Here is a 19,939-nt window from a genome sequence, read left to right as displayed (position 1 = left end):
CTCATTCTAGAAACATTTCGAAAGTCTCAGGAAGGTGTGAATCGACAGGGCGGGGTTGGGGGGGGTGGGTTCTTTTACACTCCCAGGTGGTTGAGTGTCAGTCTTTTCACAATAACGGGAATCATTGTACATTCCCAGATACTTATCACTGCTGCAAACTGTTCATTTAACCCCCAACCCCCTCTCCTTGTCTGCTCCACCCTCGCATCCATCAACTGTGAGGAGCTCATGAGATTCTTTGTCACTACGATTAGAACAATCTAGTCAGCTGCTCCTGCCACCTCCCCTCCTGCTTCCCACGTTAGCCAATCTTCTTCAGCTGCTCCACCTCTCTCCATATAAATCTGCTGTCAGCTCCCCACCCCACTCAAAAAAATCCACTTGACCTCACCGTCATTTCAAACAACCGGCTCTTCTCCAACCACCCTTTTCCTCTCAAGTCCCTGAATGTGTTTTCATATCCTCTCAGCACCAATGCTGCATTGATATAGCACCCAGCTCTACCTCACCATTACCTCTCTCAGCCCCAATAGTGCATTGATATAGCACCCAGCTCTGCCTCACCATCTCTCTCAGCCCCAATACTTCATTGATATAGCATGCAGCTCTACCTCACCATCACCTCTCAGCCTCAATACTGCATTGATATAGCACCCAGCTCTGCCTCACCATCACCTCTCAGCCCCAATACTGCATTGGTATAGTACCCAGCTCTATCTCACCATTATCCCTCTGAGCCCCAATACTGCATTGATATAGCACCCAGCTCTACCTCACCATCATCCCTCTCAGCCCCAATACTGCATTGATATAACACCCAGGTCTACCTCACCATCATCTCGCTCAGCCACAATAACTGCATCCAGCTCTATCTCAGGATTTCTCAGAACACTTTACAGCCAATGAAGTATTTTTGAAGTGTTGTCCTTGTTTAAAGCAGAAACACTCACAGACAAGACCAGTTGAAGTTATTTTCCAGCATCAGGGACACTCCTGAGCAGCTTGAGCGAGTTTAGAAGTTCACAGCTTCCTGCAGGATAAGTGTGAAGTGCTCCAACTATCTGCTGCCATTGAGCCTGGAGCTGTTCCGCAGCGCCGCTCCTGGCCATACCCAGAAAAGGGGCTTTCACCTCTAGGCGGTCTGCGGCGCCACCCGGTGGCCATAACTAGCTACAGCACTTATGCAACTGCCAGTGGATTTAACTGAATGTATGCAAATCAAAAAGAGGCAAAAGTAGGGGTGGTGGGTGGATTGGAGGAAGAATTTAATCATGATCACTACAGACTAAGTGGTGAGTAAACTAATGGGATTAAAGGCTGACCAGCCCATTGAACCAGAAGGTGCATACACATTTATACAGTGCTTTTCACAACCACCAGGCAGCTCCAAGTGCTTTACAACTAACTTTTGAACAGTAGTCACTGTTGTAATGTTGGAACACACCAGCTAATTAGTGCACAGCAAGGCCACAATTTATGTTATGTGATTTTTGATTGAAGGATAAATATTCTCCAGGTTACCGAGGACAATGCCACAGCTCCTCTTTGAAATAATGGCATTGGATCTTTTACACTCACCCTGAAGGCAGGCAGATAGGCTCTAACACTTCATCTAAAAAGGCAGCTCCAACCGTGCAGCATTCCCTCAGTACTGCAGTGGAGTGAGGGTTTTCTGCTCACTTCCTGCACTGAGAATGAGCCTGGAAGCTTGAGATTCAGAAGGAAGGGTTTTACAAAGAGACTCAGAGCTAACACAGCAGACATGGTCTGCTCACACTGCTAGGTTGACCAGAATTGCTGACAAACTAATGATGTACCGTATTATTAGCACACAAGCGAATCACAAGGTGCTTGCTAATGCCTCACTCCACAAAAAAGGCCATCTCACCTTTAATCTCCCAGTGAGCTTTAGGAAGTTGTTGCATTTGCACATTAATAACTTTCTGTGGTATATTTAAGGGTTAAGCTTGGTAAATAATAGTGTTGGGAGACTCAGAACCATCTAATAATAGTTAATGACTACCAACCAACTTATCAAGACCAGAAGATGAGTAATGAAGATTGAGGATTCTCATTCCTCCAGGTTGTGAATTGTTGTTGCAGGTTTTATTAACATTAATTTTTCATCTTTATCTTTTTCTTGCTATTCTTTTATTTTTTTCCCCAGAGACCATGTTTCCTTTCAATCCCTTTATTTCTATTTCAGTATCTAATTTGACTAATTCACACTCCTTCTCAATCTGCCCTCTGTTTATTTATCAACACCTAAATTGCACTGATTAAGGAAATAGATAGAGATAGATAGATAGATGGATATGTCAGTGATAGAGAGATAGATGGATTATAGATAGATAGTTAGAGAGAAATCTTCAACCATCTTCAGCTGCTTCATCAATGACCTTCCTTCCATCATAAGGTCAGAAATGGGGATGTTTGCTGATGATTGCACAATGTACAGCACCATTTGTGACTCCTCAGAAACTGAAGCAGTCCATGTCCAAATGTAGCAAGACCTGGGCAATATCTAGGCTTGGGCTGACAAATGGCAAGTAACATTTGTGCCACACAAGTGTCAGGCAATGACCATCTCCAACATGAGATAATCTAACCATCACCCCCTGACATTCAATGGTATTACCATCACTGAATTCCCCACTATCAACATCTTAGGGGTTACCACTGACCAGAAACTGAACTGGACTCACCATATAAATACTACGGCTACAACAGCAGGTCAGAGCCTGGGAATCCTGCGATGAGTAACTCACCTCCTGACTTCCTAAAGCCTGTCCAACAAGTACAAGGCATAAGTCAGGAGTGTGATGGAATACTCCCCACTTGCCTGGATGAGTGCAGCTCCAACAACACTCAAGAAGCCCAACACCATCCAGGACAAAGCAGCCCACTTGATTGACTCCCATCCACAAACACTCACTCCCTCCACCAAAGATGGACAGTGGCAGCAGTGTGTACCATCTACAAGATGCACTGCAGGAATTCACCAAGGCTCCTTAGACAGCACATTCCAAAGCCCCGACCACCACCATCTAGAAGGACAAGGGCAGCAGATGCAAGGGAACACCACCACCTGGAAGTTCCCCTCCAAGTCACCCACCATCCTGACTTGGAAATATATTACTGTTCCTTCACTGTTGCTGGGTCAAAATCCTAGAAATCCCTCCCTAACAGTACTGTGGGTGTACCTACACCACATAGAGTGCAGAGGTTCAATGGTAACCCCTAGGATAGACAGATTGATAGACAGGTGATAGATAGCTCGATAGATGGGTGGTAGACAGGGAGATAGATTGAAGGTAGATAGATATATAGATTATATACAGATAGAACGATGGATGATAGTAGATAGATGGATAGTGAGAGAGATGTATAGCTAGATGATAGATTGATAAAAAGATGGATGATAAATAATAGGTAGGTAGCTAGATACATAGATAGATGAATTGATGGATGGATGGATTGAATAAAGGATGATAGGTGGATAGATATATAGGCCAATGGGTGATAGCTAGATACATAATAGATGCATAGATGGATGGTAGGTGGTAGGTGACAGATAGATGGACAAATAGATGGATGGATTGATATAAAGATTGCTAGGTGGATGATGGATAGATAGATGGATTATAGATATGTAAATAGATAGATAGATGTTGCATGGATAAATGTTGCTTAGATAGATGATTGATAGAGAGGAACACATATAATAGATCAATAGGTAAAGGATGGATAAATGGATTGCGAGGAAGATGGATAGATTGATGATAGATAGATGGATTATAGATAGATGATATATAGATGGATGGATGTTAGATATATAAATGGATATATAGATGATAGATATAGAGATATGGATAGAAAGATCAATAGATGGATAGATAGATTGTTAGATGAATGGATAGTAGATAGATAGAGGATAGATAGCTAAATAGATGAATGGATAGATGGAAGATAGATAGATGATAGATAGAGATATGGATGATAGATTGATAGAGGGAGGATAGATTGATGGATAGTGAGAGAGACATATAGACCGATGAGATATATATGTAAATGTATGTGTATGTATATCTGTGTTTAGATAGATGGATAGATAATAGATAGGTAGATACATGGATGGGTAGATAAATAGATGGAAGATAGACAGAGATAGATAACAGATAGATGGATAGGTGCATAGAGAGATTGATAGAAAGATATACGGATGGATGATAGATAGCTAGAGAGATAGATCGATAGGTATATGGATGAGCGTTTAGATAGGTGATAGACTGATGATCAATAGTTTGATAGATAGGTGGATGATTGATACATTGATAGTCATATAACTGATAGATCGATAGATGATAGGTTGATACACAGATAGTTAGTTAGTTAGAAGAATAGATAGATTGACAGATGGATTATAGATATATAAATCAGATATTGATAGATGGATGATAAGGCATAGAAATGGCTAGATGGATAATATATGGATGGATGGATAAATAGATGTATGATAGATAGGTGGATAGATAGATGATAGGTAAATAGATATATGTTGGATAGTCAAACGGATAGATTAATAGCTAGATAGATGGGTAGATAGATGGATAGATAAATTGAGAATAGATGGATAAATAGTTAGACATTGGATAGACGGAGATGGATAGATGCATAGCTAGCCAGCAAATAGATAGGTGGATGGATGATAGATATATAGATGGAAGATAGATAGACAGATGGATAAACGGATTGGTAGGTAGAGAAATATATGGATAGATGTTGCATAGATAGATAATAGCAAGATAGATGGATAGAAAGACAGAGGGGGATGTATATGGTAAATCAATATATAGATGGTTGAATCATGGAAAAAGCATCCTTTTACAAGAGAGGGTAATTAAGCAGTTGAAAGAAAAAATTGTAAATCCCCTTGACCCAAGTCAACTGTGCATATAGGAAGTCACATGGGGGTTATGGCACTGAAAAAAACAAACATGCCAGGAACTCTGTTTTTAAAAAAAGTGGGTTTTGCTTTTGCTTTGAGAAGAAAAGGACCAACTGCTTAAGAGGGAAGACAGCAGCCTTTTTGCAGTCCAGAGCCAGTCCCCAGCAGGAAGTGAATATAAGCCGCTCCTGAGATGCTCTCCATGCTGGAATAGAGTATCCTCGAGTGTTCCACGAGCCCGCCTGGAATGCAGTGCCAGAGTCATTGATTGTTTCGTGGATCAATGCTGAGAGATCAACCATATAAACCCGGATGCCATCTCAAAGACTCCACCCTCTAACCTTTGCTTTTGAACCGTTGACATCTAACCTTTGACTGAGTTCCTCCATTTCTATGCTTAATTTCATTGTTTTTTTTTGTATGTGAGACTTAAAGTTTCGTAAAAGAGTAATTTACATAATTTCATATTCCATACTCTATGTTGATGAGCTTTACCTTTCTATTTGACAAGATTGGTTTTATAATAAACAAATAAGTTTGTTGTTTATTGAAAGAAACCTGGTTAAGGTCTCTTTTATTCTGGGTAACACTAGTGAAGAAAAATAATTGGCTATTTTGGTGAGTGAATTGAATATTTAAACTAATGTTGTGGCCTGTGGAAGAGTGGGGCTAGGTCAACTGCACACTCCTATCCTGTTCATAACTATAGAAATATAGATAAATGATGGGCAGATAGATAGCTAGATAGAAAGAGGGAGGACTGACAGATACTTAGCAAGATAAATGGACAGGTAGATAGATGATAGAGAGGGTTGTGGATGGTAGATTGATAGATGGATGGATGTTGGAATTAATTATAGAGAGATATAAATAGGTAGATTGATAGAAATAGAGAGCATAGGTAGATAAGCTGATAGCTAGATAATTGGATTATTGATAGATTGATGGATAATAGGTGATAGATGGATGGATACGTACATGGATGAATAGGTAGATAGCGAGATGGATACATGTGCATACATTTGCCAATGGTCACTGCAGATTCCGCTGGTTTGGTGGGATCCTCACAGGATCAAAAACTCAGCGGATGGTGACCAAGATGGTCAGAGCGATTAGATAAGTGATCTGAGCAGCCTGCTGCAGTCAGCACGATTGGACTGTGTAGGAGTAGGAAAAGGAAGAGTAAAGAATTGTGCTTTCATTAGGATACAGGGTGTACGAGAAAATGTTGTTAAGTTTCTGTTCTTTCATAGAATCACATCAAATGTATCACTGTGCATCACTTTCCAGCGTTGCCCATTCTTGGTTGCTGATTGGTTGCTTGTCTTTTCAGTTGCTTGTTGATGATTAGAAATACATGAATTGATGGGGATCAATGGTGGGAGTGTGTGTACGATGAGTGATTGGTTACAGGATTGTTTTGTGTCAAAGGGATTGGGGCTGGGTCAGTGATAATTGTGTGTGATTGTTACATCAGCCCAGTGAAAGTGACTAACTGAACCTTACAGCTGGAAGGGAATCCCTGACATCCCGGCAGCAATGGGATTATCTCGTGCTGTGCTGCAGTCACCATCAGCTTCTTTGTCCTCCTCTTCATCCTCATCCTCCTACTCGGCCTCCCCATTACCTGATACATCCATATACCTTGGATGCTGGAATATGGAGTAAATTTTTAAACTTGGAGCAATGGCAGACAGTGGGGATGAGACCAATTGGCTGCAACAGGACATAGATAGGTTAGCAAAATGGGCAGACAAGTGGCAGATAGAATTTAATACAGAGAAGTGTGAGGTGATGCATTTTGGCTGTAGGGATAGGAAGAGGCAAGTTAGACTTAATGACACAATTCTAAACAGTGGGCAGTGACAGAGCAACCTGGAGGTTAATGTGCATCAATCTTTGAAGGTGACAGGATATATTGGAGGGTGGTTAGCAAAGCTTTTGTGTATTGTACTGAGTAAGACAAACATGTGGACTTACAGCCATCATTGAACAATCTTAGTTTACACATCGCGAACAGAGAGGGCAGCAGAGACGCAATATAACTCATTGCAAATTTAAAGGAGGATTTGAGTCCTTCTACACATCAGAATCAGGGTAGCTCCCGAAAGCAGTGTGATAACATCATCCCCATTCTGGCCAACACTGAGAGTATCCCCACCAGACCTCCAGATCATATATAAGATGATATAGGCCTGGATGATGCGGTTGGTTCTTTTTACCTTGTGAATCAGGGACCAGTGATATATAGACAGGTCTGGGGAATAGGAATGACTGTAAGCTACACTGAGTATATTTGACCTGGCTACAGCCAGTAGCTATAAATAGGATCCCAAAGGTAATTCCCAAAGTATATCCATCAGCAGTTTGAAGAACAAGGTCAGGTGTACATCATCCAATTCCAAGGAAGCAGCCTGGACACTGCTCTTGTGGGTCCCTTCGGGAACACACCCATTCCTGACCTTCATTCCGACAGCCTGGCTGTAAACTGCAGACCTGCCCCAGTGAGTACAGAACCCAGGGGCCCAGTGTAATTGTAATCTGTAACCTGTCTGCAGGAAAATCCCAGGGCAGTCTGTAAGAGAATGGGAATTGCTTCTATAAAAATAAGGTAGCATGGTGATCCACAATGAAATTCCAGAAAGCAGGATCTCGTGCCACTGTTACGCGAGCACATTGGAAAATCTCATATCCTGTCACATAGCATTGGGGTTTAAAGCATTTCAAAATCCATCAATATTCAAATGGAACAACAGTCAACATGCTTTATCCACAATACATGGAACTGACATTTACCAAATCATTGATATAAACACCAATTTCATCCTAAGGACATGTGGAGGCAGAGGAGGATCACAGTCTGTGTTTTGGATTCAGTCTCATTAGGAAGCAGCAGTTAAATACACAACAGTTCTACTTGGTGACCCTCAGAATGAGTCACACACACTGAGCTGAATTTTAAACGAGAGAAGGTGGATGGGTTAGAATCGAGTCGGAGGTTAAGGTGTTAAAAACTTGATTCCCATCCTGAATTCCTTTCCATTCTGCCCATTTCCAGCTTTAACTGCAGGTGAGAGGGTGACCAATCCAATCCACCCTTCTCAGCTTTTAACATGAACATGAGGCTGCGATCGAGTCACCTTGTCTTTCGGCGTCTGAATATTAATTGTTATTAACAAGCCTTCCCGAGTCATTAGAAATCCAGCTTCCTCGAGGTGGATCCAGGTGCCTCCCTGCTATTTCCAGGCCCCAATCCCCCTCCCACTACATCCCAGACCCCAGTCCCCCTCCCTCAGGAACACGAAAGTGGGGGGAGGTTGGAGCAGGAACACGAGTGGGTATTGAACGGGAGAAATGACCTTCCCTGATGGTTGAGGAGTGATGAGGAAACCTGAGGCCGTTCCTGCAGCTTTAACTCCCTCCATGTGTCGAGGTGAAACATCCTGACTGAACTTTTGGAAAACGTACAGAAACTTTCTTTAAGAAATGCTTTAATATTGGCAAAATGTAATATTACTGAAATGTCAAGATGACACTTTTTGAACCAGAACATGATTATCTGTTTGACACAAAGGTTATCGGAATTGTGTGTGAGTGGCTGGATGGTCAGGGGATGGGCACCTGTCTGTCATATGTAAAACAATTACACGTACTGTTTCTCACATTATCTCAGAAATGTTCCAAGAGTTTATTAACTTAATGATACATATAATGGTAAGTAATGACATCACAGAATCATTTGGCTTCTTGTATGTTTAATGAAATAACACAATTGTCAGATCCAGTGCCGATCTCAGCTCACTGGATTACAGAGCGAGCAAAACAAAAGCTATACTCACAATTGCATTTGCCACTTTGCTCCATTCTGGTTTGAAAGAGTAGATTTATAAAAAATGCCCACCTGACAAATATAGGTACCAGAAATGGAAGGTACAATATTTTAACCATTGAACCTCAGATAATTCAAGGCATCTTTAAGAGTAAAAAGTGGAGTTTGTGGATTTGTGGGCAGGGAGCAGGTGGAGAACGGACAGAAGGAAGGTAGAGAGAGACAATGGAAGGGACAGAGGTAATAAAGAAAGAGGAGAGAGAGAATGAGAAGGAAAGATGCAGGAAAAAAGGAGGAAGCGGAAAGAAACAAAGGGAAAATGAGAACAGAGAACAATAAATAGTGAAAGGAGTGAGAGAAAGACAGGGAAAGGGAGAGAGAGAAAACGGGAAATGAAAGAGAGAAAAATGAGAGGAATAGGTGAAGGGATTAAGGAACAAGTGAGAGAACTGGGGAGAAAGAGTGAGAAATGAAGGGAAAGAAGGCAGAAAGAAGGGAATAAAAAACAGAAGATAGGGAAAGGAAGAGAGACAAATTGAATATGGTGAGCGAGGGCTCTGTCCATGTGCTTCCAGTTTGAACTGTGAACTGTACTCAGGCTGTAACACACCAGCTGTGAATGTGATCCCTGATCAGATGTATTATCCCCATTCATACACCTCGACAGTGCAGCATGCTTTACAAAATCAAAACTGGCTCTTGAGAAGTTCTTTGCAAGTTGATGGGCTTTTTGTAGAAAATTGTTGTGGCGGATTCTCTTTCAGGCTATATGCCACTCAAGCAGGAAGCATGCACAAATTGAGGGGCAGGTCCAGGTGTAACTCTTCTTTCAAACTGTCCCATTAAAATCTCTCAGCCTGTGAGCTCCATTTTCGCAATCTGAACAGCTACATAACATTTTCAAAAAGCTGCAAAGATCTCATGATATTTTCATCCTAAGTAGAGGAAGAGACAGAGTTGCAGGTGATTAATGTTTAAACAGCAAACAGATTGCCGCACTGCAGAGGGAGGGACCAGCCTCATTACAAGCCAATAGGCAGTCAGATTGGAGTTAGACTGAGGCCCACTCAGCTCAGGAAAGGCCAAGACTCCATTTATAGCCTCTTCATGGTGGCTGATCTCACCTGGTGTGGCCATTTGCCTATCCACACTGCTTATCACTATCAAAAAGAGGTCCTCCCCCTCCTTCACTTCATTCCTCCACCCCTCCATTCCTTCTGCTACTCCCCTCCATCTCCGTTCCCCCCTTATCCTTCCAACCTCCCCATATCCATTCCTTCACTCTCCCATTCCCTCTCCTCCACCCCCATTTACCACTACCCCCATTTCCCCCTTCTTCACCTCCATTAGCCTCTACCCTCACAATCCCCCCACCCCTCCTTTCCTCCTTACTCCACTGTTTCCCCCTTCTCAATACCATTCCCCCAACCCTCCATGCCGCTGCTACTCCCCTCCATTCCCATTCTCTACAGACCCCATTCCCCCGCCGGCTCCATTTTTCCCCTAACTCCTACCCCCACATTCCCCTCCTCCACCCCATTCCCTCCTAACCCTATTCCCCCCTCCCCCAGTCTCCTTCCTCCCCCATTTCCCCCTTCCATCCTCCTACCTCCTCAGTCCCCCTCCACCATTCTCCCCTCCTCCGCTATTCCCCCTACCCTTCCATGTCCCCGCTGTTCCCTTCCACCCCATTCCCTCCATAGTTGCCTTCCCCCTCCTATCCCATTCCTTCCCTACCCCCACATTCCACTTTCTCCACCTCATTCCCTCTTAACCCCCATTCCCCCTCCACCCCATTCCCATTCCTCCTCCTCATTCTCCCTCCACCCTATTCCTTCCCCTCTTCCTCATTCCTCCTCCTCTCCCATTCCCCTGCACCGCTTCCCTTCTCCTCCTCCCCCATTCGCCCCATTCCCCTGCTCCCCACCCCAAACCATCCCCATCTGCTCTGCCACTCATCTTCCTCGATATGCAGAGTTGCTATCTGTGGTTCCTGGAGGGGGATGTATTGAGATTGATCAGAGGTCTGGGATGACTCAGTCAGTTTCACATGTCTCTCTTTCTCCATAGCACCTTGCTTCAGACAGATTGCTTTATAGAAAGTTCTGGATTGATTCCTTGGACCTGGAAAAATGGCTAATGATGAATAGAATGGTTAGAGCCCAGGAGGAGCCTATTTGGTCCAACATGTCCATTCTAGCTCTGCACAAGAGCAACTCAGCTAGTTCCACGCCCCCACCCTTTCCCCATAGCTAGGAGTTTTTTTTTTTCTCTTTAGGTGATTATCCAATTCCCTTTTGAAAGCCACAGTTGAATCTTAGGCAGTGCATTCCAAATCCTAACAACTGACATGACTTTGAACACGTCTATTAAACCTCTTGTCAACCTTCTCTTCAAGAACAAGAACACAAGAGATGGGAACAGGTGTAGATTACATGGCCCATTGAGCCTGCTCAACCATTCAGCTCAGTTTTCCTGCCTGCTACCCATTTCCCTTAATTGCCAGAGGGACCAAAAACCTGCCCATCCCAGCCTTAAATATATTCAATGATGGAGCATCCACAACCCTCTGGGATAGAGAACTCCAAACATTCACAACCTTTTGTGTGAAGAAATTCCTACTCATGTGAGTCCTAAATGACTGGCCCCTTATCCTGAGACTTTGACCCTGTGTTTAAGATTCCCCGACCAGAGGAAACAATCACTCAAAGTCTATCCTATCAAACCCTTTCAGAACCTTGTAGGTTTTAATGAAATCAGCTCTCATTCTTCTAAACTCCAGAGAATATAAACCCAATTTACTCAGCCTCTCAATATTGGACAACCCCCTCATCCCAGGGACCAATCAAGTGAACCTTTGCTGTACCATCTCCAATGCTCTGTGTTCCTTGTATGAGTCACCCAAGTTTCTTTGAACATCAACACTTACAAGTTTCTCACCTATTAAAAAAAATTCTGCTTTTCTATCCTTGCTGCCAAAGTAAATAACATCACGCTTTCCCACATTGTACTTCATCTGCCATCTTGTTGCCCACTCCCTTTACCTGTCTATAATCTTTACAGCCTCTCTGTGTCCTCCCCACAGTTTACCTTCCTACCTAGTTTGATATCATCAGCAAACTTAGATACATTGCTGTCTGTTTCTTCATCTAAGTCATTAATATAGATTGTATATAGTTGAGGCCCTGGCACTGATCATTGTGGCACTCCACTATTCACTGCCTGCCAACTTGAAGTTTATGCTCACTTTCTACTTTCTGTCTGTTAACCTACCTTCTCTCCATGCTCCTATATTACCCACTGCTCCATGAGCCTTCTTTCCATTAGCCTTTTGTGTGGGACCTTATCAAATGCCTTTTGGAAATCCAGGAATACTTCATCTACTGGTTCACTTTTATCTACCCTACTAGTTACATACTCAAAAACTCTAATAAATTTGTCAAACAGGATTTCCCTTTAGTTAAGCCATGTTGACTTATTCTATTCATACTATGCTTTTCTAAGTGTGTTGTTAGGACTTCTTTAATAAGAGGTTCCACCTCCTGAGTGAGCCATGGATGGGTCCTTCTTGCTGAGTTTTTGTTTTTCAATAGAATGTATTTTTGTTGAACGTTTTGAATTGTTTCATTAAATGTTTCCCACTTTCAATTTATCTCCATATCTTTTAGTCTATTTACCCAATTAAACTTAGCCAGTTCTCCCCTCATACTTATGTAATTGGCTTTATGTTTAAGATCCTTGCTTGTGATTGGAATATGCCATTTTCAAACTTAGCTTGGAATTCAACGGTATTATAATCACTATTTCCCAGTGAATCTTTTACCACAACATTGTTAATTGTTAATTCTCCCTGCTTCATTACACAATAGTAGGTCTAGGAAAGCTTTATCCCTAGATGGTTCCACAATGTATTGCTCCAAGAAACTGTCACAAAAACATTCTATTCATCTTCAAAGCCACTCTTGCCAATTTGATTGTCCCAGTCGATATAAAGATTAAAGTTCCCTGCAATTATCAGATTTCCTTTGTTACAAGCTCTGATAATTTCTTGTTTAATGCTGTGTGTGACAGTATAACTACTGTTAGGAGGCCTATAAACTATTTCCGCCAGTGTTTTCTAACTCTTGCTATTCCTAATTTAGACCCATACTGATTCTACTCATGACCTTCATAGGCCAGATCTTCACTAAGGAAAATAGTCCCAACTTCTCCAATCTATCTCCATAACTGAAGCTCTTCATCCCTGGAACCATTCTCAATAATCTTTTCTGCACTCTCTCTATTGCCTTCACATCCTTCCTAAAGTGCAGTGCTCAGAATTAGACATTATACTCCAGTTGAAACAAACCAGTGCTTTATAAAGGTTCAATGTAACTTTCCTGCTTTTGTTAAGCTAAGCCACTATTTATAAAGCCCTAGCACCGTTAGGCCTTTTAAAGCACTTTCTCAACCTATCCTGTCACCTTTGATGATTTGTGCACATAATACCCCAGGTGCTTCTGATATTCTGGACATTAACTTCATATTTCTAAATAGTATTTATATATTATCTTTTTCACTGCATTTCGACATTGAAGTGTCTCATCATCCCTAATGTAAACCTATTAATCCAATTACTTCATTTAATCCTTCACCTCTTGTGTCTGACAATTAAAAAGCTCATGTTCAAATACTCTCCTCTCACTCTTTCCAATTATTAATTTCTACATCCACATTTTGAATGGAAATTGCCTAGGTAGACATGTCACATTGTAATTATATCCTCCTGGCTGTAGGGGAGCTGTGGCACTGCTGCTGGCCAGGGTTGTGGGGTAGTGTATTTACAATGGGACGTGTTAACAGCAATTTAAAACCCTGTCTGGTAGCTCATCAAAGTGAGGAGTACATCCTGTGGCATGAAACTGTGTGCGAAGTCTTTTAACACAGGAAGCCTGTTCTTGCTATAGCTACTATGGGGTTCTAGCGATCCAAGATATCTCCCACTGTTACCACCTGTCACAGGTGTATCAGGAGGATATCTGAATACACCTTCTGTGGCCATCAAGTGCCAGAGTGGGACTCAAACCCCGAGCTTCTGGTTCAGAGGCAGGGACTCTACCACCACAATGCACCGCACTGAAAAACTTATATGCAAGGACAGAATGAATCGCCATTCATTACTGGAGATAGCCGAGAGAGAAAATGACATTCGGGCTGTTTGTCCCTGGATTCCTGGAATTTTGTGCTCAGGTTGTGACACAAAGTTATGGAGTTCAGTTCCTGTGATCTTAAAGTGGGGATTGAACTAAGTCTGGGCACTCTGGCCTAACCAACCCTTCATTTCACCTGAAGACTAGTGTTGACTTCCTGTGTGCAGCACATATTTTAAAATCTGTCTATCACTCCCAGAGTTCACCTGCTAAATAAAGCAGAGGTGGACAGTGTGTAGGTGTGGCTATCAGCCTGGCTGAATGTGTCTTACACAGTCACTTACCTGAAGGCAGGATTCAATAAACTCATCAATCGTTAACACTCCATCTTTGTTCCTGTCCATTTTCTGTGAAGGTAAAGATTAAAATGAAAGATCATTTGGAAACCATTCAAGAGCATTTGTACAGAAAGCTTCTGTTGCTCCATCCATTCCATGCATGGAACAGTCATGGGAAATTTTAAATTTGAAACTTGTCACTAAATGGAGCCCATGAAATAGAATGGGAATACTCATTTACTCATGTTTACTTATCACCATCGAGACTTGGAGAATTTGAGTTCACAACCAGCAACAGTGGATGATGAAGGCTGAGGCATGTGGGGAACACCATCATATCCAAGTCACCAAATTATTCGCCATTCTTTGACTGAGGCTGGGTCAAAATCCTGGAACTCCCTCCCTAACAGCACTGTGGGCGTATCTACGCCACATGGAGTAAAGTGGTTCAAGAAGGCAGCTCAACACCACATTCTCAAATTTGGTGAAAGAAGGGCTTTTAAGGGTTAATTATTTCTAAAGTCTAATGTTTCTTTAACTGAGCAATGGCCAAGTGGAATGCTCCTCCGGTGCAATGTGGGAAGTCAGGGACACTTCCAGGAACACGTGCAGGAAGTGTCTCCAGCTGCAGCTACTTGAAATCTGTGTTTTGGATCTGGAGCAGCAGCTGGAGTTACTGTGGGGCATCTGCAGGGTTGAGATCTTCATGAATAGCATGTACAGTGAGGTGTAACAGGTCCACAGGTAAAGAGTGCACAGGTATAAAGGGAATGGGTGACTGTCAGGCAGAGTAAAAACACTGGGCAGGTAGTGCACTGGGTCCATCTCCCTCTCTAACAGGTTTTCCATCTTGGACAATGCTCGGGGAAATGGTTTCTCAGGGGAATGCAGCAAGAGCCAAGTCTGTGAGACCACGAGTGGCTCAGCTGCATGGGATTGGGGGTGAAAAAGAGAGAGAGATTAATAGTGTTAGGGGATCCTATCATAAGGGGAACAGATAGACGTTTCTGCAGCCGCAGACCTGACACTAGAATGGTATATTGCCCCCCTGCAGCCAGGGTCAAGGATATCACTGAGCGGCTGCAGGACATTCTGAAGTGGGAGGATGGACAGCCAGAGGTCGAGGTCCATAGCAGTACCAATGACATAGGTAAAAAGGCGATCAGGTCCTAAAAGCAGAATATAGGGAACTGGAGAATAAATTGAAAAGCAGGACCACAAAGGTAATAATCTCAGGATTACTCCCAATGCCATGTGCTATTGAGATCAGGAATAGGCGAATAGACCAGATGAATGCGTAGCTGGAGAGATGGTGTAGGAGGGAGGGATTTAGATTCCTAAGGCATTGGGACCGATTCTGGAGAAGATGGGACCTGTACAAGATGGATGGGTTGCACCCCAGCAGGACAAGCACCAGGACCAATATCCCCGCAGGAATATTTGTCAGTACTGAGGGGGAGGGTTTATACTAGGGTGGCAGGGGGATGGAAACCTGAGCAGGGAGACATAAGGGAAGGAAACAAAGATAGGAATGAAAGTCAGGAAAGTACAAGGCAAAAGTGGAAGGCAGAGGAAACACGGGCCAGCAGCAAATAGGGCCAAACCACAAAAAAGATATGTAAGGATGTTAAAAAGACAAGTCTAAAGGCACTGTATCTGAATGCATGGAGCATTCGCAATAAGGTAGACAAATTAACAGCACAAGTAGATGTAAATGGATATGATATGATTGCGATTACAGAGACATAGCTACAGGATGACCAAGGCTGGGAATTGAATATCCAAAGGTACTCAATATTTAGGAAAGACAGGCAAAAAGGAAAAAGAGGTGGGGTGGTGTTGTTAGCTAAGGATGAAATCAGTGTGATAGTGAGAGAGGATATTAGCTCAAAATCTAATTGTAGAATCGGTCTGGGTGCTGCTAAGAAGTAACAAGGGGCAGAAAACATTAGTGGGAGTTGTCTAAAGGCCTCCAAACAGTAATGGTCAGGTAGGGGATGGTATTAAACAGGAAATTAGAAATGCATTTAACTGTAAGGTGCATCTAAGGATGCTACTGTAATCATGGGTGACTTTACTATGCATATAGACTGGGGAAATCAAATTCACTATAATACTGTGGTGGATGAATTCCTGGAGTGTATACAAGATGTCTTTTTAGACCAGTATGTTGAGGAACCGACTAAGGAACAGGCTATCGTAGGTTTGGTATTGTGTAATGAAAAGGGTTTAATTAATAATCTTGTTGTGCGGGGCCCTTTAGGGAACAGTGACCATAATAGTATGATAGAATTCTTCATTAGGATGGAAATGAAGTAATCTGATGTGAAACTAGGGTCCTAAATCCTAACAAAGGAAACTATGAAGATATGAGGCATGCGTTGGCTAGCATAGACTGGGAAACTTCATTAAAAGGCATGATGGTCGATAGACAATGGCTAACATTTAAAGAATGAATGTATGCATTGCAAACATTCCTTTCTAGCACAAAAACACTACAGAGAAAGTGGCCCAACAATGGCTAACAAATGAACTTAAGAATACAATTAGATCTGAAGGGTAGTCATATAAAGTTGTTAGAAAAAGTAGCAAGCATGAGGATTGGGAGCAGTTTAGAATTCAGCTAAGGAGGACCAAAAGATTGATTAAGGTCAAAAAGAGAGTATTAAATTAAACATGAAAGGAACATAAAATCAGACTTTAAAGCTTCTATAATTTGGCAAAAATAAAAAGATTAGTGAAGGCAAATGTAGGACCCTTAAAGTCTGAAACGGGAAAATTTATAACATAGACTCATAGGAAAAAAGAAAATAGGAGCAGGAGTAGGCCATTCGGCCCTCCAAGCCTGCTCCACCATTCATTATGATTATGGCTGACCATCCAACTCAATAGCCTGCCCCCGCTTTCTCCCCATGCCCTTTGATCCCTTTTGCCCCAAGAACTATATCTAACTCCTTCTTGAAAACTTTCAATGTTTTTGTCTCAACTACTTTCTGTGGTAACAAATTCCACAGGCTCACCACTCTCTGGGTGAAGAAATTACTCCTCATCTCATTTCTAAATGGTCTACCCCATATCCTCAGACTGTGACCCCTGGTTCTGGATGCCGCCACCATCGGGAACATCTTTCCTGTATTTAACCTGTCTAGTCCTGTTAGAATTTTATAGGTTTCTATGAGATCCCCCCTCATTCTTCTGAACTCCATCGAATATAATCATAATCGACTCAATCTCTCCTCATATGTCAGTCCCACCATCCCAGGAATCAGTTGGGTAAACCTTCGCTGCACTCCCTCTACAGCAAGTACATCATTCCTCAGATAAGGAGACCAAAACTGCACACAATATTCCAGGTGTGGTCTCACCAAGGCCCTGTACAATTGCAGCAAGACATCCCTGTTCCTGTACTCAAATCCTCTGGCTATGAAGACCAACATACCAGAACAGAGAACAAGGAAATGGCAGGGCAATTAAGCAACTACTTTAGTTCTGTCTTCATGGAGGAAGACACAAATAACTTCCCAGAAATACTAGGGAACCAAAGATCTAGTGAGAAGGAGGAACTGAAGGAAATTGTATTACTGAAAAAGCAATGCTGGAGAAATTAATGGGACTGAAAGCCAATAGATGCCCAGGGCCTAATAATCTGCATCACAGGGTAGTAAAGGAGGTGGCCATGGAAATATGGATGTGTTGGTTGCCATCGTTCAAAATTCTGTAGATTCTAGAACAATCCCGGCAGATTGGAAGGTGGCAAATATAACCCCACCATTTAAAAAGGGAGGGAGGGAGAAAACAGCAAATTACATGCCAGTTAGCCTAACATCAGTTGTAGGGAAAATGCTGGAGTCTATTATAAAGGATGTGATAACATGATATTTAAAAAATATTAACAGGATTAGACAAAGTCATCATGGATTTATAAAAGGGAAATCATGTTTGACAAACCTACTGAAGGTTTTTGAGGATGTAACTAGCAGAATAGATAAGGGAGAACCAGTGGATGTGGTGTATTTAGATTTTCAGAAGGCTTTTGATAAAGTCCCACATAAGAGGTTAGTGTCTAACGTTAAAGCACATGACATTAGGAGTAATATATTGGTGTGGATTGAGAATTGGTTTGCAGACAGGAAACTGAGAATAGGAATAAATGGGCTTTTTTCGGATTGGCAGGCTATGACTAACGGGGTATTGCAGGGAGCAGTACTTGGGCCCCAGATATTCACAATATATTTTTGTGATTTGGATGAGGGAATTAAAAGTAATATTTCCATGTTTGCTGACAACACAAAACTTGGTGTGAATGTAAACGATGAGGAGGATGTTAAGACGCTTCAAGGCAATTTAGATAGACTGAGTGAGTGGGCAAATACATGGCAGATGCAATATAACGTGGATAAGTGTGAAGTTAGCCAATTCAGTAGGAAAAACAGAATGGCAGAGTATTATTTAAATGGTGATAGATTGGCAAATGTTGATGTGCAAAGGGACCTGGGTGTCCTTGGTACACCAATCACTGAAAGCAAGCATGCAGGTGCAGCAAGTGGTTAAGAAGGCAAATGGTATGTTGGCCTTCATTGCAAGAGGACTTGAGTACAGGAGCAAGCTGTCTTACTGCAGCTGACCAGGGCCTTGGTGTTATCACACCTGGAGTATTACATGCAGTTTTTGTCTCCTTACCTAAGAAAGGATATACTTGCCACAGAGGGAGTGCAGCGAAGGTTCACCAGACTGATTCCCGGGATGGCAGGATTGTCATGTATGAGGAGAGATTGGGCCGACTAGGCCTATATTCACTGGAGTATAGAAGAATGAGCAGGGATCTCACTGAAACATAGAAAACTCTGACAGGGCTGGACAAGCTGGATGCAGGGATGATGTTTCCTCTGGCAGGGGGGTCGAGAACAAGGGGTCACAGTCTCAGGATACAGTGCAGGCCATTTAGTTCTGAGATGAGGAGAAACTTCTTCACTCAGAGAGTGGTAAACCTATGGAATTTTCTACCACAGAATGCTGTGGAGGCCAAGTAACTGAATCTTTTTAAGAAATAAATAAATTTCTGGACCCCAGGGGTGTGGGGAGAGGTGGAAGTACAATGTTGAGATAGAGGATCAGCCAAGATTATATTGAATGGCGGGGCAGGCTCAAAGGGCCAAATGACCTACTCCTGCTTTGAGTTTCTATGTTTCTGTGCAATTTGGGTTAGGCAATAAATGCTGGCCTTGGCAGTATTGTCCATACTATGAAGAACAGCTTGGAACTGAAATGCCAAGATAGAAATGAGTATCATGTCCACCCTGTCATACATGAGCTATGTGAACCAGAGAGCCACAAAATAGCTTGTAAACTGATTGCAGTTAGGGCATGACCTGGGGCAGCTTCATAGGGGCACTAGGTAAAAGGGAACAGATCCTCAGGAAACTATCCTCTAACTGCACTGCCTTCACTAGTCCTATAATGGACCATAGAATTGAGACTCAGTCCATCAACCTCAGCTGCATCTTGACATGTACTTGCCCTTAGGATAGTTTTTTTTAAATTTCATTCATGGGATGGGGCTTTGCTGGTTAGACCAGCATTTATTGCCCATCCCTTGCTGCCCTTGAGAAGGTGGTGGTGAGCTGCATTGTTGAACCGCTGCAGTCCATGTGGTGTAGGTAAACCCACAGTGCTGTAAAACAGGGAGTTCCAGGAT

General features: G+C 42.5%; 1 protein-coding gene across 3 annotated transcripts in view; it reads right to left on the bottom strand.

Annotated features, from left to right (window-relative positions):
• Positions 1 to 9,664: 9,664 nt before the first annotated feature.
• LOC121281109 (Kv channel-interacting protein 1) overlaps positions 9,665 to 19,939 on the bottom strand; it is a 678,471-nt gene continuing 668,196 nt past the window's right edge. For all 3 annotated transcript variants that reach the window (XM_041193799.1, XM_041193800.1, XM_041193802.1), the window contains exons 7-8: positions 14,251 to 14,313; positions 9,665 to 9,712 (exon numbers count right to left, since the gene is read on the bottom strand). In XM_041193799.1, coding sequence (XP_041049733.1) covers positions 9,665 to 9,712; positions 14,251 to 14,313 — 111 coding nt within the window. The remainder of the gene's footprint in view (positions 9,713 to 14,250; positions 14,314 to 19,939) is intronic.

This window comes from Carcharodon carcharias, chromosome 8 (assembly GCF_017639515.1).
Source record: "Carcharodon carcharias isolate sCarCar2 chromosome 8, sCarCar2.pri, whole genome shotgun sequence".
Taxonomy (NCBI): Eukaryota; Metazoa; Chordata; class Chondrichthyes; order Lamniformes; family Lamnidae; genus Carcharodon; species Carcharodon carcharias.
Note: the sequence above shows the minus strand (reverse complement) of the source record. Positions and strands in the feature narration are given on the sequence as shown.